Source organism: Leucoraja erinacea, chromosome 4 (assembly GCF_028641065.1).
Source record: "Leucoraja erinacea ecotype New England chromosome 4, Leri_hhj_1, whole genome shotgun sequence".
Lineage (NCBI taxonomy): Eukaryota > Metazoa > Chordata > Chondrichthyes > Rajiformes > Rajidae > Leucoraja > Leucoraja erinaceus.
The window spans coordinates 29,631,274-29,654,541 of record NC_073380.1 but is presented as its reverse complement, the minus strand read 5'-3'; the positions used below and the strand labels follow the sequence as shown (position 1 = coordinate 29,654,541).

The 23,268-nt window shown below is 44.7% G+C and overlaps 1 protein-coding gene across 12 annotated transcripts in view; it reads right to left on the bottom strand.

The window, feature by feature from the left end:
• The window catches only part of LOC129696231 (receptor-type tyrosine-protein phosphatase mu-like), a 905,597-nt gene that overhangs the window by 610,350 nt on the left and 271,979 nt on the right, over positions 1-23,268 (bottom strand). For all 12 annotated transcript variants that reach the window (XM_055633926.1, XM_055633914.1, XM_055633916.1 and 9 more), the window contains exon 3: positions 6,322-6,593. In XM_055633926.1, the coding sequence (XP_055489901.1) occupies positions 6,322-6,593 (272 nt within the window). The remainder of the gene's footprint in view (positions 1-6,321; positions 6,594-23,268) is intronic.

Genomic DNA, 23,268 nt, shown 5'->3' with positions numbered 1-23,268 from the left:
GTGTGGGTGTGTGTGTGTGTGTGTGTGTGTGTGTGTTGATTTTGCATGTGAAAAGTATCTCCTCGAAAACCAGACTCCGAAACGGTAAAAATGTTACAGATTTCAGTAGAGATTTTCCTCGTGAATTTAGAAATCAACTTCTCTGTGCATTTGGTGCATTATTTTCCTGAATTTTTATTAAAATTGTTGACCAATCTGACCTTTTTTTTAAATCTGACCGCTGCCCAGCTGCTGACGTTAGAATAACAGTGAAATTTATACATCTTCTGGTAGAAAGTTTCCTTATGATTTCAAAAATCCAATCCTCTATTGATTTGGTCAATTATTTCCCGAGATATTTACTAAAATTTATAACCGAACTGACATTTTTTAAAAATATTAAGATTGCCCAGCTGCTGACCTCACAATGTCTTTGCAATTTGCCCAACTGCCTCCAGCTGCCTCCTGGCCCTGCCCTGGCCCTGCCCTGCCCTGCCCCCCCCCCCCCCCCCCCCCCCCCCCCCCCCCCCCCGCCCTCTAGACGCGCCAGCGAGTTGGGGCTATGCGTCACTGGATAGGGTGGTTATGGGGTCAAAGGAGCAAATTAATAATATTAATATAATATCAAGTGGGGTAGTTAGTGTGTGTGTGTGTAGGTGGTTGCTGTGTGTGACGCCACATGCCGCCCCACCATCCCTCACCCCCACCCGCAAACACGCGCTGGGGGAAGAGTCTGATCTTGAACACTTCCTGTATATTGATTTTAGAAAAAACGCTGCCACTTATGGCTGTGATTTTTTGCCATCTTACTCAGAGTCCCCCTCCACTGCGCAGGCCAAGAGGATTTTCCCCATCGATGAAAAATAAAATAATTATTATTGTTTAAAAAATGTTGAGATTCTCTCTCCTGAAGGCCACTCCCCTTCCGGAACGATTATAAAACCCAGACGTGTTGTGCCTCAGTCAGTCTCTGCAAGATGGGGGAGCGAGAGGGTCACGTCTCTCAGTCTGAGCTGTGAATAACACTGAACACATGTCTACTAAACTGTGAGTGGTTTTACTGACCTGTCAGTGCCCTTAATGTGGTTTGAAAATACAGTTTGGAAATGCTAAGCTGGGTTGCCTTTGGTTTGGAATTGCGAAACCTGTGTTGCCTTTGGTTTGGAAATGCTAAAGCTGTGTTGCCTTTGGTTTGGAAATGCTAAAGCTGTGTTGCCTAATTAAAGTTGCTTAGCCTAATTAAATTTGCCTTGCCTAATTAAAGTTGCCTTGCCTAATTAAAGTTGCCTTGCCTAATTAAAGTTGCCTTGCCTTCTATATAATTAAAACTCTAATCTTGACCACTTCCTGTTCACGCTTTATATTGATTTTAGAAAAAAAACGCTACCACGTACGGCTGTGATTTTTGGCCATCTTACTCAGAGTCCCCCTCTGCTCATCAGATACCCAAGATTTTTCCCATCGATGATAAATAAAATAATTATTAATGTTTTTAAAAAATTTGAGATTCTTTCACCTGTCAATCTCGCCAAGAAGGCCACGCCCCTTCTGGTGGGAGGGGGAGGGACTATAAAACCCAGAAGTGTGGTCCTGGCTCAGTCTCTGAAAGATGGAGGAGGGAGAGGTCACGACTCGTCAGTGGCCTTGACCCTGCTTGAAATGGTATGAAACTGCACTTGAAGTGGCCTTGCACCCTGCTTGAAGTGGAAAGAAACTGCACTTGAATGTGGTGGCCTTGCACCCTGCTTGAAATGGAATTTCAAGGAATAGTTGTGAGTCAACTGTCAGCCCACCAGCCGTGAGTGAGTGAGCTGCCAGCACAACAGGCTTGAGGGACTGAGCCACCAGCCCAAGAATCCTTTCGGCCCACATGTCCATACTAGCCCTGTGGAAACCAGTCCCTTCAGCCCACAACACCCATACTAGCACTCCAGAAATCTGATATCTGAATTCAGTTCTTTGATCATTGAACATCCTTTTCATCTGAAAAAGGAGCTGTTTTAGGGGAGATGGTGATGGGGTTGTGAATAGTTAAAGATTCCTCACGGTATTTCCTCCATGTAATTCTACATTCAGCCACTTGGAGGCTCCTCTGAGCACAACTTGGGATGGTCAAAATTAATAGTAAACTGAGAAAGAGTCCGAATCCGAAAACGTCACCCATTCCTTCTCTTCAGAGATACTGCCTGTCGCGCTGAGTTACACCAGCATTTTTGTGTCTATCTTCGGACCTCCAGCATATGGGTTTACAGCTGAGGCACATCATGCCACTGTTTATTCCCAACATTCTTCATCAGTCAACATTGCAGGAGTCAAGATAATCATCTGACTCAGAAAATCTAAATCATTCTCCATTGATGCCTATTATAGGAATAAGTGGCCAAAAGAAAATGCTGGATTAATTTGGAGGGTCAGGCAGCATTTCTGCAGGATATGGACAGGTGACCTTTTGGATCATGACCCTTCTTCAGACTGATTGTAGCAGGGGAGGGGAAAAAGCTAGAAGAGAGCCTGGCAAATGATTGGTGGAAACGTTGTGGTAGTGAGTCCAGGTCCGAACATGGTCCACGAGCAGGAAAGCAGGAGGAATCACAGAGTGGGGAAGCAGTGAGAGACTCATAAAACCCCTGTCAGTGAGAGTAGGATCCAGTGAGGTTGGCGTGCCTTGAGGAGATTTTGCAATGGAGCAGTAAAATGTGGACATGAGGAACTGCAGATTTGCTGGTTTGTAACAAAAAAAGACACAAAGTACTGGAGTAACTCAACAGACCAGGCAGCATCCCTGGAGAACAAGGATAGGTGATGTGTCAGGTCATGTTCCTTTTTCCGACTGACTAATAGTGAGAAGAAATGTTGGAAGAAGGATGCGGGCAGTTTGCTTCTGTTGAATGAACATTCTGCCCCAGAGTGTCCATTCCACCATCTAGCCAACCTAACTCATTGGCTGGAAGAAGGATTCCCATCACCAGACAATTTATCAAATTGCAACAACTTAACGGCAACTAAACACAAACCCATTCACTCATTCTTTGGTGGATCCTGAATTGCTTCACACCGAAGCCCCTGCAAATGGAGCTAATGAGAAGAGCGCTGTGATCTGCAGCTCATTTGTTGCCTCAAATGAGACTAACTAATTCTCACGGCAGGCACACAAACACTCAACTGATTCTCGGAATGGACAGAGAGAAATTGTATGTTGGCTGATATGTGTTAATAGATTCCCCAGCTACTTAAATATTATCCAACATCTTTAATTGTGCTACTGCACATTTTTCAAGCTGTTACTCCATGCTTAATAAAGAGTGGTTGAAAGAACAGACATACAGTGGCTTGCAAAAGTATTCATATCCCCTGAGTCAATACTTTGTAGAACCACCTTTCGCTGCAATTACAGCTGCAAGTCTTTTGGGGTATGTCTCTACCAGCTTTGCACATCTAGAGACTGAATTGTTTCCCCATTCTTCTTTGCAAAATAGCTCAAGCTCAGTCAGATTGCATGGAGAGCGTCTGTGAACAGCAATTTTCAAGTCTTGCCAGAGATTCTCAATTGGATTTAGGTCTGGACTTTGACTGGGCCATTCTAACACATAATAATAATAATAATAATAATAATAATAATAATAATAATAATAATAATAATAATAATAATGGATGGGATTTATATAGCGTCTTTCTAATACTCAAGGCGTTTTACATCACATTATTCATTCACTCCTCAGTCACACTTGGTGGTGGTGAGCTACTTCTGTAGCCACAGCTGCCCTGGGGCAGACTGACGGAAGCGTGGCTGCTAATCTGCGTCTACGGCCCCTCTGACCACCACCAGTCACTCACACACATTCACACACATTCACACGCAGGCAGAGGTGGGTGAAGTGTCTTGCCCAAGGACACAACGACAGTGTGCACTCCAAGCAGGATTCGAACCGGCTACCTTCCGGTTGCCAGCCGAACACTTAGCCCATTGCGCCATCTGTCGTGCACATGAATAGGCTTTGATCTAAACCATTCCATTGTAGCTCTGGCTGTATGTTTAGGGTCGTTGTCCTGCTGGAAGGTGAACCTCCGCCCCAGTCTCAAGTCTTTTTTGCAGACTCTAACAGGTTTTCTTCCAAGATTGCCCTGTATTTGGCTCCATCCATCTTCCCATCAACTCTGACCAGCTTCCCTGTCCCTGCTGAAGAAAAGCATCCCCACAGCACGATGCTGCCACCACCATGTTTCACAGTGGGGATGGTGTGTTCAGGGTGATATGCAGTGTTAGTTTTCCGCCACACATGGCGTTTTGCATTTAGGCCAAAAACTTCAATTTTGGTCTCATCTGACCAGAGCACCTTCCTCCACATGTTTGCTGTGTCCCCCACATGGCTTGTGGCAAACTGCAAACGGGACTTCTTATGGCTTTTTTTTCAAAAATGGCTTTCTTCTTGCCACTCTTCCATAAAGGCCCGATTTGTGGAGTGCACGACTAATAGTTGTCCTGTGGACAGATTCTCCCACCTGAGCTGTGGATCTCTGCAACTACTCCAGAGTTACCATGGGCCTCGTGGCTGCTTCTCTGATCAATGCTCTCCTTGCCTGGCCTGTCAGTTTAGGTGGACGGCCACGTCTTGGTAGGTTTGCAGTCGTGCCATACTCTTTCCATTTTCGGATGATGGATTAAACAGTGCTCCATGAGATGTTCAAAGCTTGGGATATTTTTTTATAACCTAACCCTGCTTTAAACTTCTCCACAACTTTATCCCTGACCTGTCTGGTATGTTCCTTGGGCTTCATGATGCTGTTTGTCCACTAATGTTCTCTAACAAACCTCTGAGGCCATCACAGAACAGCTGTATTTATACTGAGATTAGATTACACACAAGTGGACTCTATTTACTAATTAGGTGATTCTGAAGGCAATTGGTTGCACTGGATTTTATTTAGGGGTATCAGAGTAAAGGGGGCTGAATACTTTTTGCACGCCACACTTTTCAGTTTTTTATTTGTAAAAAAATTTGAAAACCATGTATCATTTTCCTTCCACTTCACAATTATGCGCCACTTTGTGTTGGTCTATCACATAAAATCCCAATAAAATACATTTACGTTTGTGGTTGTAACGTGACAAAATGTTGGAAATGTTCAAGGGGTATGAATACTTTTGCAAGCCACTGTATGTGAAAATATAATGTTGCTGCCGTTCACACTAAAATGTCAATGTAAGAGGATGAAAGTGTGGAGAGGGTGATGCACATTGGAAGGATGGGTTTGGGTAATGCCAAACAATGGGTGCTTGGAGCAAGGAAGATAATCCGCATCTCCTGACTTCTCGGGGAGTCTTATGCATGTATCCAGTGCACTGTTTTGGTTTAGGTTTAGGTTTATTATTGCCAGATGTAGAAACATATAAAATAGGTGCAGGAAGAGGCCATTTGGCCCTTCGTTGTGATCATAGCTGACCATCCACAATCAGTAACCCGTGCCTGCCTTCTCCCCATATCCCTTGATTCCGCTAGCCCCTAGAGCTCTAACTAACTCCTTTCATTGTACCAAGGTCAGATAAACTATACATCGATCCAAGCTGTTCAAACTCAATAGATTGAGTAAAGGAGAAAATACAGAGTGCAGAATATAATTTATAGGTTCATACGTTCATAAGTCATAGTAGAAATAGGCCATTTGGCCCATTGAGTCTACTCTGCCTTTCAATCATGCTTGATCTATTTTTCCCTCTCAACCCCATTCTCTGCCTTCTCCCAGATCTCAGTATTGTAGCACATCAGTTCCATAGACAAAGTCCAATGCCCTCAATGGGGAAGAGGTGTACCGGGCAGTATCCGAGCTTATGGAAGGACCATTCAGAAGCCTGATAACAGAGGGGAGGAAGCTGTTCCTGAGTTTTATTTAATCAGTGGGTGATGAATCTGGAATTCATTGCTACAGAAGGCAGTGTAGGCCAATCCAATGGATAATTTTATGGCAGAGATTGATAGATTCTTGATTGGAATGATTGTCGTGGGGAAAGGTAGATAATCAGACGGTCAGAGAGAAAGGTAGATAGATCAGCCGTGATTGAATGGTGGAGTAGATTTGATGGGCCGAATGGTCTAATTCTGCTCTTATAACTTATGAACTATGAACATCCTTTGCCCTGTATTGGACACTGTGGACGTCCTGATTGTAATCATGTGTAGTCTGTCTGCTGACTGGATAGCATGCGACAAAAATGCTTTTCACTATACCTCGATACATGTGACAATAAGCTAAACTAAACCCAAAATAAATGAGATTAAACTAGTTAAAAAAATAATCAACCCACAGCTTCAGGTAAGATAAAGGCGAATATTGTATGTACAGTACCTGGTAGAAATTTGGCCAGAAGGTGCTTATTGCCAACTCCGCACGATTCCAGCTTCTCGTAGGTATTCCAGACACATTCCAGATGGGGTTCCCGAGGGGTCCGTCATTGACCTTCACGTAAACATTTAGCAACCCTGGGTTGGCCCCGTCCTTGCCAGATAAGAAGTAATGGAAATCAATGCAGTGCGTGTCATTCTCCTTCAGTTTTGACAGCAAGAGATGTGCTTTTTGTCCTGCCTGGCGCCCAGAGGTGTTCACCATCACAAAGGAGCCTGTGTGTGAGAGGCAGAGTTTGAAGCTCATTAGAGAGGATAGTCCATAAATCAAATGAGCATTAAGAACAAATAAATTGCGACAAAATCCGTTAGAAGCCAAACAATAAAAATCAACCCCACATTGAAAAGCAGCGTGTTATACTCTGTCTGCAAGTCCATTGAGTTCTTCATAGCAATGCACCCGTTCTGGATCAATATGTTAAGCATAATAACAACATCATATACGATTCCTGCTCTGCTGAAGGCATTGACTTTTACTGGCTCCAATTTGTTAGTTACTGGAAAACAGGATAATCACTCAAATTACATTTTAGTCAGAACTGGAGAACAATATGTGCTCAGCACTTGTGACTAATTCACAACAAGGGTAAGATAAGCTTGCAAACACCAAACTTTCTCAGTTCTGATAAAGGGTCTGAAACATGAATTCTGCTTTTCTTCCCATTGACAGGCCCTGATTTGCTGAATGGTTCCAGTATTTTTAAATGTAGATTTCCAAAGTTAACAGCATTAATTCTCTAAGAGCATTTAAAAGACATGTGGATGGAGACATGGATGGGAAAGGTTTAGAGGTAGATGGGCCAAACTCAGGCAAATGGGACTGGCTCAGGAGCATCTTGGTCGGCATGAATGAGTTGGGCTTGTTTCTACGCTGTAGGACTGCGTTACCAGGATTCAAAGCCCTGAACTATAGGGAGAGGTTGAGCAGGCTAGGACTTTATTCCTTCGAATGCAGGAGGATGAGTGGTGATCGTATAAAAATGTATAAGGTCATGAGAGGATTAGATAGGGTAAATGCAGAGTCTTTTACCCAGAGTAGGGGAATCAAGAACCAGAGGACATAGATTTAAGATGAGGGAGGAAAGGGGAGTGATTTTTCTACACATAAGGTGGTGGGTATATGGAACAAGCTGCCGGAGGAGATAGTTATGGAAGGTACTATCACAATGTTTAAGAGATATCTAGACAGGTACATGGATGGAATAGGTTTGGAAGGATATGTACCAAACTCAGGCAGGTTGGACTAGTCAGGGGCTGCCGACATTGGGTGAGAGTTGGCAGTGAGAAATTGAGAGAGACCATGTCTGAGGGAGTGTAGTGACTGATTGGGGGAACGAAGATTTTGCATTTTTCAGCTTGAAATTGTGCAATCTGGTGCATACTGTAGCGAGTCTTTTAACTTACATTTGAATGCAATATTTATGCTTTAAATTGGATTAGCTATGAATAAGGTTAGGTTAAATTACATTCCTAATTACATTCCACAGTAGAGCCGGACTCTGATCAACAGGTGCAGCACATGAATGATCTTAGTATATTCATGTATGGAAATCAGATTATAATCAAGCACTTGGCCTATGTTGACCAACTTGGGTCTCACTGCACACCTGGTACTACTCAAGACCCTGACTCCAGTTGCATAGCTTCTCTCATTCCTGACCCTGAGTCCAGCCTTACACCTGGCCCCCTATTCTACCCTGATAATAGCTGCTTACCTGCTTAGGTCCCCAGTGCTGAAAACTCCCATTGTCCCAGCTTTGACTGCACACCTAGTACTATTCCAGACCTTGACTCTGGATGCACACTTGGCCTTGCTCCTAGCCCCTCTGCACTGAAAATATATCTGGCCCACACATAAAGCCCCATATCTGACCCCCTGGACTTAACCTATTGCAGTCCACAGGTGCTTATCCAATGTGGTAATCTTTTTATGGGGTCCACAGGTGCTTATCTAATGTGGTAAAAGAAGACACAATTTCTCATCCATAAAATTATACTCACTCAGTTGTGCAAGTATACTGTTACCATTTCCTTCATTTTTCTAACAAACTGGCCTGAAGTCATTTTCACCCTCAATATTTTCAGTAATTTGCTATCTTCCCCTCAGCTGGGACTTTTCCGAAATGCAAAGTCCAATAACTATATATTTAAGTAATAATATTCTATTTAATATGATCTTGAGAGTACATAATATTTTCTGTGGTATTAGAAATAGTCAGTGAAGTAAACAAACTTAATAGTTGAGTGGCAAATTACAATAGTGTTACCTTCCCAATATTTATCTGAAGGAAATAATGGGTTATTGGGGGCTATATGTTGTGACAGACAGCCTGTCAACTTGCATGTCATTTTAATATTACACTTATCCCATGGCCCTGGATATTCCGGATTAATAAATTAAGGTTTTGTCAACTAATTACAAATCTGGCTAATTGCTAATCAATAACATTAGCCAGCTCCAAAACACGAAGCGCTGAGCACTGGGATCCAGACATCACGGCCAACTGACCTCAGTTCCCCGCTGACATCTGGCAGTGCTCTCCATCTGAACCAGGTGCGACCCCTGGTTCTGAACTTCCCCAACATCGGGAACATTTTTCCTGCAGTTACAGTTGGTGAAAATCTAGCAGGCAAGCAGGATGCTTTCTCCATCACTCCCATTTGAAGGCCACTATCTTCCACCGCTTCTACCCAGTGCTTGGTACTTACTTCCAGCTGCCACTGGTTGTCCTCCATGATGCACCGAGCCGCAGCCTGGTCAATGCCGGCCACCAGGGCAAATTCGACACAGGAACTCTCACGGCAGCGGCGCAATGACTCTTGCACTGAGGCTGCTCCATGGACGGAGCTGCAGCGAGCGACTCGCCAGCCCCGGCTCCTCGTCCTCATCTGACCTTGCCGCTCCACCCCTCCCTTCGCCCTGGCTCTCCAACACCCGCTGACCATGCAGTTCATATTAGTTTTGAAATTCTCGTTGATCACAGAATTTCTCACGACAGAGTGTGAGAAATTCTGTGATCAGCGTGAGAACGTGAGAATTTGGCAAAATTCGTGATTCTCATGCTCAATGCGTTAGAGTTGGCAGCTCTGGACTAGTATAGATGGGACATGTTGGCCAGTGTGGGAAAGTTGGGCTGAAGGGCATGTTTCCACACTGAATTACTCTATGACTAAGTTGACCAGTCTATTAAAAAATAACAAATGGTTGATTTCCACTCTGTAAAGATAACCATTAGAGTAGAAAAGTTTGGGAGTTATGCTCAACCTTTCAGAAAACAAAATATGACTATGACTGCTGTCTTTATTTGATTTTCACAAACTTCCCCTGACTGTTTCTTTCTAATAGGAATGCACTATCAGTTCATAACTGACACAACCAATGAAGATAAATGGTTTGTGGTCCAAGTGTTTATCTGTGGCATCAGGAATGTAAACAGAAAATGCATTTAGTGAAGAATATTTTATACTCAGAACCATTTTGTAGGTGAAAGGCAACTAGAAACCTCTGTTGTAATGAGTGATATATCTGTTGAATATCAACAAAACTTCAACCAAAATCTCTGAGGCCCAACATTGACATCGCTCAGCTTTGGCCACTGCTAATCTTCCATAAATAAACCCATCCGCTTGGAAACATATATTTGTCCTTCCTGTACTTTGCATTGGTAACTTTGCTTCTGAGAACCACCCCCCGGAATGTTGCATTGATACGCGTTGGCCGTAAAGCCAAGACTTAATATCTGAGCGATGGTGAAGTAATGGCAATAGACAATAGACAATAGGTGCAGGAGTAGGCCATTTGGCCCTTCGAGTCATCACTGCCATTCATTGATCATGGCTGATCACCCACAATCAGTACCCCATTCCTGCCTTCTCACCATATCCCGTGACTCCGCTATCTATAAGAGTTCTATCTAACTCCTTCTTGAAAGCATCCAGAGATGGCCTTTAAATAGAAGCCAAGTCCCTTACAGCAAAGGTATAGAAACAAACACACGCTCTTTTCTCCATCAACCTACAGCTGAAAACAGCAATTGTAATGCGAGGTTGTTGAGATGACGATGGTAATGAAATAGTGGACAAGGGAAGGTCAATTAACAATTATATTGTTCAGCCAGTCCACACCGACCATTGATCACCCAATCACACCAGTAACATGTTATCCCACTTACACCTCCACTGACCTGCACATTAGGGACAATTTTACACAGGCCAATTAACCACAGGTTTTTGAGATGTGGGAGGAAACCAGAAACCACAGAGGAAACCCATGCGGTAACAGGGAGAACGTGGAAACTCCACACAGACAGCACCTGAGGTCAGGATCACTGCCAGCTGTGCCACTGCTACAACCATGAGATTCTGCCTTGCCTTCCAGAAGTCTCGACAGAGTTCTCAAATGCATACAATACTGTGGAGTTGGATGTAACTCTGGATAACTCACAAGATTAAACACAAGACCAAAATAAAGAAAGAGCAGGGACATACCATCAGGCCCCTCAAGCCACCCCACCAATCAATATGATCATGACTGTTCTATACTGACCTCAACTCTTTTTCTGAGCCAGTTCCCCACTGCCATAAATTCCCCGAGCTTTCAAAAATGTATCCAGCCCTACTTTAAATACTTCCAAAAATCTAGCCTCCACCACTCTTTGGGCAAGAGAATTTCAAAGATTCATCACCCTTTGAAAAATTTCTATGCACCGAAGATAGACAGCAAAATGCTGGTGTAACTCAACGGGACAGGCGGCATCTTTGGAGAGAAGGAATGGGTGACGCACCTTCATTTAAAATTACTGGCCCCTTGCCTTGTAACTATGTTCTCTCATTCGAGACCATCCTATGAGTGAAAATTCTCAAATTTGAGTCCCTTCCATCTCCTCAGGATCTTTGATGTCTCAATAAGGACTTCTCATTCTTCTAAACACCAAAGAATGCAGACACAATCTGTGTAATTTCTCTTGACAGGACAAACCCTGTCTGTTTGTAAAGCATTTGACACTTTCCCATCTGATATTCAGCAATTCCAATGCCAGGGATTAAATCTTGCAACTTAAACCTACCTGGACTTCACACTTTGGTCATAGAGTAGACTTTTAGACTTTAGAGATACAGTGTGGAAACATTGAGTCCACACTGACCAGTGATCTACCACTAGCACGAGCACTATCCTACACTATAGGGACAATTTACAATTTTTACCGAAGCCAATTAACCTATAATCCTGTATGTCCTCGGAGTGTGGGAGAAAACCGGAGCACCCAGAGAAAACCCGCACAGTCATAGGGAGAATGTACAAACTCTGTACAGACAGCACCCATAGTCAGGATCAAACCCAGGTCTCTGGCGCTGTAAGACAGCAACGCTACCGCTGTGCAACCTGATACTCATCAGTAGAGATGAATATTTCAAGTGACTGTGAACCCACCATGATTTTGCTTAACATTTTTTGTTGGAAGCAATGGAACAGTTCTGTCAAAACATTGGCACATACTGACAAAGTACAGCTGACCATGTCTCGTTAGCAAGTTCAAATAAATTAAACAGTTGATAGCTCAGGGACACTTATCACTGTGGGAGCAGAATCAGTATATGGTTTGTTATGGTTCAAAGTGGAAGACCAGAATTTTCCATGATCAATGAAGAAAATGTTGAATGACTCCCTCAGGACAGTTTTTCCCCAGCTGATAACAGGAAATTGAACCACTCTACTAACCAGACAGCTGTCCTGAATAACTATCTACCTCATTTGAGACCCTGGGACTATCTTTAATCCGACTTTACTGGACTTTAACTTGCACTAAACGCTATTCACATTATTCCCTTTATCATGTTTCTGTACTCTGTGGATAGATTATCTTTCCACTGACTGGTTAGCATGCAATAAAAAGCTTTTCCCTGTACCTTGGTACACATGAAAATAAACTAGACTTAACTAAACTAAAGTCCAAGTAACACCTGTGCAGGTTTTGCCATAGTCAGTGTACTATCTATCTGTCTATCTACCTTTAAAACTGTGTGTGTGTGTGTGTGTGTGTGTGTGTGTGTGTGTGTGTGTGTGTGTGTGTGTGTGTGTGTGTGTGTGTGTGTGTGTGTGTGTGTGTGTGTGTGTGTGTGTGTGTGTGTGTGTGTGTGTGTGTGTGTGTGTGTGTGTGTGTGTGTGTGTGTGTCATTATTTTTGCCTTTGATTCGTTATTCCTCGAAAACCAGACGCAAAAACGCGGAGATTTTTACATATTTTGGTAGGGATTTAACTTATGATTTCAGAAATCCACCCCTCTCTAGATTTCGTCAATTATTTCCCCAGATTTTGAATAAAATTGTTCACAAAACATCTAATAAATGTAGAATCAAACTGCTGCATGAGTCACAGTGCCACCTCCCAGATGTCCAATCACAATGGATCTCATTTACATATATGACATCACAATGGGACAGGGGTGGGAGATTGGAACCTTCACGGTCCCACTAAAACCAAACTTCTGCATGAGTCACAGTGCCATCTCACAGATGTACAATCACAATGGATCTCATTTACATATGACATTACAATGGGACAGGGGTGGGAGATCTCTCCCCCTCCCTCCCTTCCGCCCCCGTGCCTTTCCCCCACTCCCCCCCCCTCTCTCCCCTCCCCCCTCACTCTCCCCCTCTCCCCTCCCCTTCTCTCTCTCTCTCCCCTCCTCTCTCTCTCTCTCCCCTTCTCTCCTCCTCCCCCCCTCCTCTCTCCCCCCCCTCCCCTCTCTCCCCCTCTCTCTCTCCCTCTCCTCCACTCTCTCACTCTCTCTCTCTCTCCCCCTCTCTCTCTCCCTCCCCCTCTCCCCCTCCCCTCCCCCCCCCCTCCTCCCCCCCCCCCTCCTTTCTCTCCCCTCTCCTCTCCTCTCCCCTACCCCCACCCCTCTCCACCCCCCTCACCCACCTTTCCCCCCTCTCTACTACCCCCTTCCACTACCCGTCTCCCCTTCACCCTCCCCGCACTCCTCCCCTCCCCCCATCCTCATCCCCTCCCCCTCCTCTCTCTCTCCCCCTCCCATCTCCTCCCCTCCCCACTCTCTTCCCATCTCCCCCTCCCCACTCTCTCCCCATCTCCCTCTCCCCTCACCCATCCTCCCTCTCAGACCCCCTCTCCCTCTGTCTCTTGCCCTTCTGTATCTGCCCCTCTCTCTCTTCTCTCCCCATTCTCTCTCTGCCCTCACACTCCCCCCCCCCCCCCCCCTCTCTGGACGTGCCGGCGAGTTGAGGTCTATGCGTCAGTGGATAAGGCGGTTAGATATGCCATTTATTGTCACTATACATGTACAGTGAAACTGAAAGCTGCTCGTACTCAGTGCATACATACAATTTTAGCAAAAAAAACAAGAGACCGACAAAACAAAAAAAAGAAAGGAGATGGAGGGGGGGGGGGGGGGGGAATAGGTGCACAAATTCTGCGGCGCTACATACATATATACATATATACAGATGGAAGTCCGTGTTGGGCGGTGTAGTCAGTGCATGTGTGAATTTGAATTTATAGTAGATATAATTCTCGGAAAGCAACTATTCCTGAGTCTGTTCGTCCTGGATTTGATGCACCTATAGCGCCTTCCAGAGGGCAGCAGGTCGAACAGTCCAAACGCAGGATGGGAGCTGTCTTTGATGATCTTCTTTGCCCTGCTAAGGCAGCGGGAGGTGTTGATGTCCATCATGGAGGGGAGAGGGCATCCAATGATCCTCTGCGCTGTCCTGGTTACCCTCTGAAGCCTCTCCCTGTCTGCCATGGTGCAGCTGCCATACCATGCTGTAATGCAGTATGTCAGCAGGCTCTCGATGGACGAGCGGTAGAAGGTCAGCAGCAGGTTAGAGTCCAGGTTGTGCTTCCTGAGGACCCTCAGGAAGTGCAGCCGCTGCTGAGCCTTCTTGATGACCGCTGTCGTGTTGTCCGTCCAGGAGATGTCAGCAGCGATATGGACGCCGAGAAACCGGAAGGTGTTGACCCTCTCCACACACTCGCCGTTGATGTGTAGGGCGGCTAAGTCGGTGCTGTGCCTCCTGAAGTCGACAATGAGCTCTTTTGTTTTCCTGGTGTTCAGAGCCAGGTTGTTTTCTGAGCACCAGGTTGTCAACTTCAGGACTTCCTCTCTGTAAGCTGCCTCGTCTCCCTTCGAAATAAGTCCGACCACAGTAGTGTCGTCAGGAAATTTGACGATGTGGTTGTTGTTGTGGGCCGGACTACAGTCGTAGTCCGGCCCACGTTAGAGTTATGGGGTAAAAGGAGCAAATTAATAATATTAATATAATATCAAGAGCAGTAGTTAGCGTGTGTGCGGGGCGATAGTTAGTGTGTGTGACGCCACGTGACGTGGAAGATAGTGGACTTCAAATGGGGGTGGTTGGAGAAAGCATCCTGCTTGCCTGCTAGATTTTCACTTACTTTAACTGCAGGAAAAATGTTCCCGATGTTGCACCCTCTCCCCAGCCCTCCCTGTTATGCGTGAGTGGATAGGGCGGGGGGTGGAGTAAAAGGAGCAAATGAGTAATATTAATATAATATCAATGTGTGCGTGGGGGGTGGTTAGTATGTGACACCGAAGGCCGCCCCCCTCCCCCGCAACCGCACATTGAGGGGACGGGACCCTCAAGAGATACTTGTTTAGTTTTAACCTGAATGTAACATTTTTAGAGTTACTTTCTCACTGGAGAGGCAAGGATAGTGCACACCCCACGTTACTCTTAGTGATGTGAAAGATGAAGTATCAGAGAGAGAGATAGAGCACTTCTTTGGTGTTTATTATGGTATTTGCACAAAACTAAGTTTGCATATCTGTAGTGCTGCTGCTGGTAAGAATTTAATTGTTCTATTTCAGATCATATGACAATAAACACTCTTAACTCTTGACTTACTTTCAACATTTTAAAGTTTGTTGTGATAGAAAATATTAAAAATAGGAGTAAAGCGCGATTGATTCAGATCAAATTAATATGAGGACACCTCCATGAATATGTCTTGCAAAGCTTGACAATCCTCCTTCTCAATGCCAGTCAATAGAATAATTATATTTATTACCAATAAAGCAAATGTATATAAACCAGGAAATGTAAACTAATGCTTTCCACTAGACATATTGCTCAAATATTAACTCAGGATTATTCCACAGAGATAGGTTAAAACCTTCTTACTGATCTGCAATCGATGCTAATGAGTTTATCTTACATTGATTCTTACTGTTCAATCTGAGCCTTTGATTTTGGTATTGACAGCAACTTCAGGCTGACTGCATTAAATCAAAGGTACACCAAAATGCTGGAGAAACTCAGCGGGTGCAGCAGCATCTATGGAACGAAGGAAATAGGCAACGTTTTCGGGCCGAAACCCTTCTTCAGACTTCAGGCAGTCTTTCTCCAGCATTTTTGTGTACCTTCGATTTTCCAGCATCTGCAGTTCCTTCTTAAATGCATTAAATCAAAGATGGCCAAAACATACAGCTTCATTAGAAGTGTGTACAATTTTGCTTAATAATCAGTTATGAGTACGATAAGGATATTAAAGCAACAATACATTTTACAGCGTTTTCAAGCTTGTTTAGTGAAAGTTGTGGTGAAATATTTATGGCTAGAGGCATAGCACAGAAACAGGCCCTTCAGCCACTGAGTTCATGCCGACAATCTATCGCCCATTCGCACTAGTTCCATGTCATCCACTCCCTACACCCTAGTGGCATTTTACAAAGGCTAATTAACCTATAAACCCACACTTATTTGGGATGTGGGAGGAAACCGGAGCACCCGGAGGAAACCCATGCAGTCACAGGGAGAATATGCAAACTTCACTCAGCTCTACCAGTTGCACCACTGTGCCACCCATCACAATGGCACAGGGTGTCCTATCTCTATGCCCCACCAATTAACGAATTAACAGTTTAGCTCAGTTTAGTGTTACAGCATGCGGCTCACCGCGTCCATGTCGACCAGTGGTCACCCCTACACCAGCATTACCCTACACACTTGGGACAATTTACAATTTTTACTGAAGCCAATTAAACTACAAAATTGCACATTTTTGGAGTGTGGGGGCAAACTGGAGCACCCGGGGAAAATCCACGGGGTCACAGGGATAACGTACAAACACAAGGAGAACGTACAGGCAGCACCCATAGTCCGGATTGGTCACGGGTCTCTGGCACTGTAAGGCAGTAACTCTACCGTTAGTCATCGTGCCGCCCCTGGTGCACGCACAACTATTTTGATTACATTTAAAACGGTACATGAAAGAAAATAAATCACACTTATTTTTAATGTAATTTGATCCTATTATTAGTGGGTAGAACTTGAACAACTCTGGTACATTATTTCAAAATCATAGAACTTCTTTACAGATGATTTGTTTCTTAAAACACACCCGAAATGCACCTAAGTCATCTCATCAAAACATATCACATTTCTCCTATTTTTTCCAATGGTATTATGTCCCGTCCTTCACCCGATCTCCCTGCTGAAAGAACAATCACAATAAAGCTTCTATTAAAATGCACAATTTTTAAAAAAGCCCCATGAAATAATAATCTCAAACAATCCCCTGAAAACATCTGTAATTCAATCAATGAAATATTCTATCATGAAGTCAAAGAAAATGATTGAAGCTGACTTAATATGAAATGAGGGGACAATCTCAATTTAATAAAATAAATTTGAAATAAAAGGATTAGAGAGCTGCTGATTTTATTTAGCAAATGAAAATATGAGTCAAATATAATCTCCCTGTCAGCACCAAATGAAAATTGGTTCCCCTTGTGAAATGCCCTGTATTAATTCTATAAGGCAGCACAATTCATGTAGTTTTGAAGTTAATCGCCACATTACTTGTTTTCCTTCATTCTTGTTGGCTGATGTCTTGTCAACGAATTCACTGGTAAGAAGTTTTGAATAAGTCTGTCCCCCTATCGTTATATAGCATGGTTTTAATTCTGGGGCTATTCTCTTTTGCATCTTTTATAATACAATTGGTCCCAAGTGTCTTCAGTAATGGCTGAGGCAGATTAATGATCATCAGAACATAAATCGTACCTGCTCTGAATGCAGGTCGTTGCTTGTGCCTCTAGAGCATTGTAAGGAAGCTTGGAGCAAGTTGTCAATGGAATGCCAGTCATTGGGACGACCAGGTTTTACAACTGCAGTGCCGGTCTAAGATACCTGCCAGGTGAGTTACTTCTTTCCACACTTTAAAATCCTCTCCATCCCATACTTCATCACCCCACCTCCTCCAAATCCAACTCTTTAGACTTTACTTTAGATTTAGAGATACAGCGTTGAAACAAGTCCATCGGCCCACTGAGTCCGCACTGATCAGCAATCAGCGATATACAGACTCCATAAAGACAGCACCCATAGTCAGAATCGAACCCGGGTCAATGGCGCTGTAAGGCAGCAACTCTAGCACTGCGCTACTGTGCCACACTGAGCTCTGACAATCTTCAAGCCAGTCTTACGATCCACAAAATCAGCCATTCAGCTGCACCTGGGTACCTGAACCTTGGGTGCTAATTTAGTTCAATGTTTTTAAAGTTACTGCATGGAAACAGGCCCTGCATCCCATCGAGTCCACACTGACCTTCAATCACCTGTTCATACTAGTTTTACATTATCACACTTTCTCATCCACTCCTACACACTGGGGACAATTTACAGGGGTCAATTGACCTACAAACCCACATGTCATTGCGATCTGGGAGGAAACCAGAGCACCCAAAGGAAAACCACTTGGTCACTGGGAATATGTGCAAACACCTCATAGACAGCACCCAAGCTCAGGATTGAACCCAGGTCTCTGTCGGTATGAGGCAGCAGTTCTACCAGCTGCACCACTGTGTTGTCCTATTAAATAGCTGTAGTAGCAATGTGTAAGCACTACTTATCATGCACGAGAATTTCTGTCTTAACATACCTACCTGATATATATGTCTTACTAGACCAAGTTGGGTCCCGTCCCCTCAACTCGCGGTTGCTGGAGAGGGCGGCCTGCGCCATCACACATATACTAATATGGGGCAGAGAGAGAGGGGCGGGAGAAAGAGCACCAGAGAGAGAGGGGCGGAGAGAGAAAAGAGAGAGAGAGAGAGGGGGGGAGAGGGAGGTGGGAGGGAGGGGGGGGGGAGAGGCAGTGGGGGGGAGAGAGGGGTGGGGGAGAGGGGGAGGGGAGGGGGGAGGTAGAGGGATGCCGGGGGGGAGGAAGAGAGAGGCTGGGGGAGAGAGAGAAGAGGGGGGAGAGGCTGATTCCTGGGATGTCAGGACTGTCTTATGAAGAAAGACTGGATAGACTTGGTTTATACTCTCTAGAATTTAGAAGATTGAGAGGGGATCTTATAGAAACTTACAAAATTCTTAAGGGGTTGGACAGGCTAGATGCAGGAAGATTGTTCCCGATGTTAGGGAAGTCCAGAACAAGGGGTCACAGCTTAAGGATAAAGGGGAAATCCTTTAAAACCGAGATGAGAAGAACTTTTTTCACACAGAGAGTGGTGAATCTCTGGAACTCTCTGCCACAGAGGGTAGTTGAGGCCAGTTCATTGGCTATATTTAAGAGGGAGTTAGATGTGGCCCTGGTGGTTAAGGGGATCAGGGGGTATGGAGAGAAGGCAGGTACGGGATACTGAGTTGGATGATCAGCCATGATCATATTGAATGGCGGTGCAGGTTCGAAGGGCCGAATGGCCTACTCCTGCACCTAATTTCTATGTTTCTATGAGAGGGGGGGAGAGTGGTGAAGAGGGGGGAGGAGAGGGGTGTGGGGGGGAGGGGGGGTGGAAGAGAGGCCTGGTGGGGTGGTGATGGAAGAAAGGCCGGGGGAGAGAGAGGCCGGGGGGAAGAGAGCTCGGGGGAAGAGAGCCTGGGGGGAAGAGAGAGCCCAGGGGGGAGAGAGTCCGGCGGGGGAGAGAGAGGAGGCGAACGAGGAGCCGAGAGAAGGCTCTGAGAGAACGCGATGCCTGAGTGTCTTTTGAATAACGGGTGGAGGAGGGAGGAGGGTGAGGTGGGGGAGCGTGACGAGCAAGACAGCAGCAAGAAGATCCATTGTGATGTCACAAGTGAAAGCCGGTTTATTTTCGAAGTTATTTCATATTTGTGAACATTTTCATAAATAACTCGTGTAATAAAGCACGAAATTTTCAGATAAGGCGACCGTACTCTAGAGGATAAATCTCTATCAGAATATGTGAACATTTTACCGCCGGTGCGCCGTTTTTTCGAGAAGATGTGATTATACACACACAAACACACACATTCACGTACAAGATCAGAGTTTTAAGTGTATAAGATAATGACACCGAACGAGGCCATTTGTATCATCGTGCCATGCTGACTAATACCAGGACAATCCCATTAAGTCCCATTCCTCCCCCCTCATTTCCCTGTAGCCCGTGAACTTTATTACTTTCACATGCCCGTCAGATTTCTTTGATTTCTCTGTTGCTTACAGTAGTGAGTTTAACTTACCAGCAATTTCTTTGGATGTGAGGGGAAATTGGCTGGCACAGTGGCGGGGCTGGTCAACATATTTCCTCACAGGGCCAGAGTCCCAGGTTTGATCCTAAATAGTGCAGCACAGAGACAGACAGGCCCTTAAGCCCACAATGCTTGTGCCGAACATGATACTAAATTAAACTGGTCTCATCTGCCTGTACTTTAGTTTAGTTTAGTTTAGTTTAGTTTAGTTTAGTTTAGTTTAGTTTAGAAACAGGCTCTTCGCCCTACCGTGTCCATGCCAACCAGCCATCCCGTACACTAGCACTGTCGTACAGACAAGAGACAAGCTTAGATGGGGTATCTTGGTTGACATGGACGAGTGGGACAAAATGCCTTGTTTCTGTGCTGTATAACTCTATGACTCTGTGACACTGGCAAGACGTGCCCATCCCTAAATGTTCTTGAACTGAATGGTTTGCTTGGTTATTTAGGAGTCAACCACACAGGTTTAGAGTTGCATATGGGCCAGTTAAGCCATGGGGTTGCAGCACCAACTACTGCCCTCCTCCAATTATGTGTCAATTAAGTAAATAGTAGATTCCTATAGCCAAGGGGTACCATATTATTGTTGTGGGAAAATTTGGATTTTGGTCCTTAGACGTTAGAGATACAGCGTGGAAACAGGCCAAGCGAGCCCATGCTGACCACCCCGTACTCTAGCACTATCCTACAGACGAAGGGCAATTTACAATTTGCTGGCCTACAAACCTGTATGTCTTTGCAGTGTGGGAGGAAACAGGAGCACCTGGAGAAAACCGATGTGGTCACAGGGAGAACGTATAGACAGCACCTATAGACAAGATCGAACCCGGATCTCTGACGCTGTAAGGCAGCAACTCTACTGCTGCGCCACTGTACCACCCCCATCAAAAGCCCTGTCCCACTGTATGAGTTCATTCAAAAGTTCTCCCAAGTTTGCCCGGATTCGAACTTGGAGATTTACGGCAATGGCCACGCATAGGTACTCGGGGCTCTACGAGTCTTCCCGAGCTTACTGCGTATCCCGAGTACCTGCCGTTAGCGTTACGAGCTGCTAAGAGACGTCCCCGAGATCCGATCTACCCGCTACATACATTCTACGTGCTTCCACGAGTTTGGTGATTTTTTTTTTTTAACTCGGGAGAGCTCGTGAATGAACTCGTACAGTGGGACAGGACTTTTACTGCACTAACACTGAACAAGTCCGCACAGTAAACCTGGCCTGTCTACAACTGAATATAGTTACATTAGTGGTCTCAACATGTTTAATAACAGGATCTCTTGAGGAAATGACACCTCAATTCAACACTTATCTCTTTACCTTTACTCTACTTGACGTCTCAGCTAACAGATTGAAATATTGACTCATGTTGTAGGAAAATAAAAGCACCTCTATTGCCCACGGTGCCAAACGTGAAGCTGTACAAAGTGTAGTGGAAAGCCTTTGTGGCGTGCGAATAAGCCAGAGGCGGCATTCAGTTACTTCAGTAATTTACTCCAATTCCTCTTTCCTTTACTTGTATCTGACTTAGGGCACTAATAATGCAGAAGTGTTCTGTCATATTTACAGGAGTTATTACAGGAATTAAAACCTGCCTGGGAGCTTAAAAAACAGCATTGCATCAGTCTCAGAGTTAAAATACAAATGTTACAGGGCTCAAAATGAACTCAAATGACCTGGAACCTTTGAAAGGTAAACATGTAAAGTCATGTTCTGGATGCTCTTTCAATGAATGAATGGGTTTGAGGTTTCGGAGATTTAAGTTGCAATGGAGAAGCTAAAATCAAATAACAACATAAATCAAGTTCCGATGAAATTAGTCATATTTGATTAACAACTCTCCAGGGTCCAGTCTGGTGTACAGGGTATTCTTTATTTTAGTCCTAAGCACATGAAACATTAGCTGCAGATTTCCTTCACATTGCGGTGGCCCAGTGGCGCAGTGGTGGAGTTGCTGCCTTGCAGCGTCAGAGATCCAGGTTCGATCCTGGTCGGTGGGAACTCGGTGGGCTGATGAGCCTGTTTCCATGCTGTATCTCTAAACCAAACAAAAATTGCTAACACTGTTTAGCTACAGATCATGGCTTGTGGACACTGTAATGGTTGGAGTTTAACAGTATAGATTCTCTATGAGATGCCAGCTCTGCCATTTAGATTAAGCTGAGGCCATGCCCAATAAGGGACTTGTGCATCATTATCCAGGTGTAACATTCCAGCCATGAAGCACATATCTTAGTCAGAGGGTGGTGAATCTGTGGAATTCTTTGCCACAGAAGGTTGTGGAGACCAAGTCAGTGGATATTTTTAAGATAGAGATAGATAGATTCTTGATTAGTACAGGTGTCAAGAGGTTATGGGGAAAAGGCAGGAGAATGGGGTTAGGAGGAAGAGATAGCTCAGCTATAATTAAATGGCAGAGTAGACTTGATGGGCCAAATGGCCTAATTCTACTCCTATCCCTTATGATCTTATGTCCTATCACCCCTATGGTGGGCATGGTACACATTTGCTGAGTAGTTTGAATCTGCTACACATTTCTACAATCCTGGGATTCATCAGCATACTTATTCACTTTTTTTAGAAACAAGGAAATCCAGGGCGGCACAGCGGTAGAGTTGCAGCCTTACAGTGCCAGAGATCCAGGTTCAATCCTGACTATGGGTGCTGTCTGTACAGATTCTGCACATTCTCCTTGTGACCACGTGGGTTTTCCCCAGGGGTGCTCCGGTCTCCACCCACACTCCAAAGACGTACAGGTTTGAAGGTTAATTGGCTTCGGTAAAAAACTATAAATTGTCCCTCATGTGTAGGATAGCCCTAGTGCACGCGTTGATCACTGGACGGTGTGCACTTGGTGGGCTGAAGCGCCTGTTTCAGTGTTGTATCTCTAAAGTTAAAGTTAAAAATGCTAGTTTACAAAAGAAGACACAAAGTGCTGGAGTAATTCAGTCAGTCAGGCAGAATCTTTGGACAACGTGGATAGATGACATTTTGGGTCGGGATCCTGGAAGAAAGGAGGGGCAGGACAAAGCATTGATTGGCAGATGGTCAGAAAAATGTCAGAGCTGAAAAGGCAGAAGGTGTGAGGCCAATGGATTGAAGAGTTGCGATTTCACAATTCGCTTCTCTTTGACCCTTCCTCTAGCTTCACTATTCGCAAACGCTTTTCCTGCCCCATTAAATGGACTCACCGTTCCATAGCCACTAATAGCCACCAAGCAAAATGGGCAACTTACATGTAAAGCCCAATTAGCAATTAGTCAAAAGTTTCAAGTTACAATAGGAAATCAGAGGAACACTCAACTCGAAATGTCAGCCATTCCTTCTCTCCAGAGATGCTGCCTGTCCCGCTGAGTTATTCCAGCATTTTTGTGTCTATCTTTGGTTTAAACCAGCATCTGCTGTTCCCTC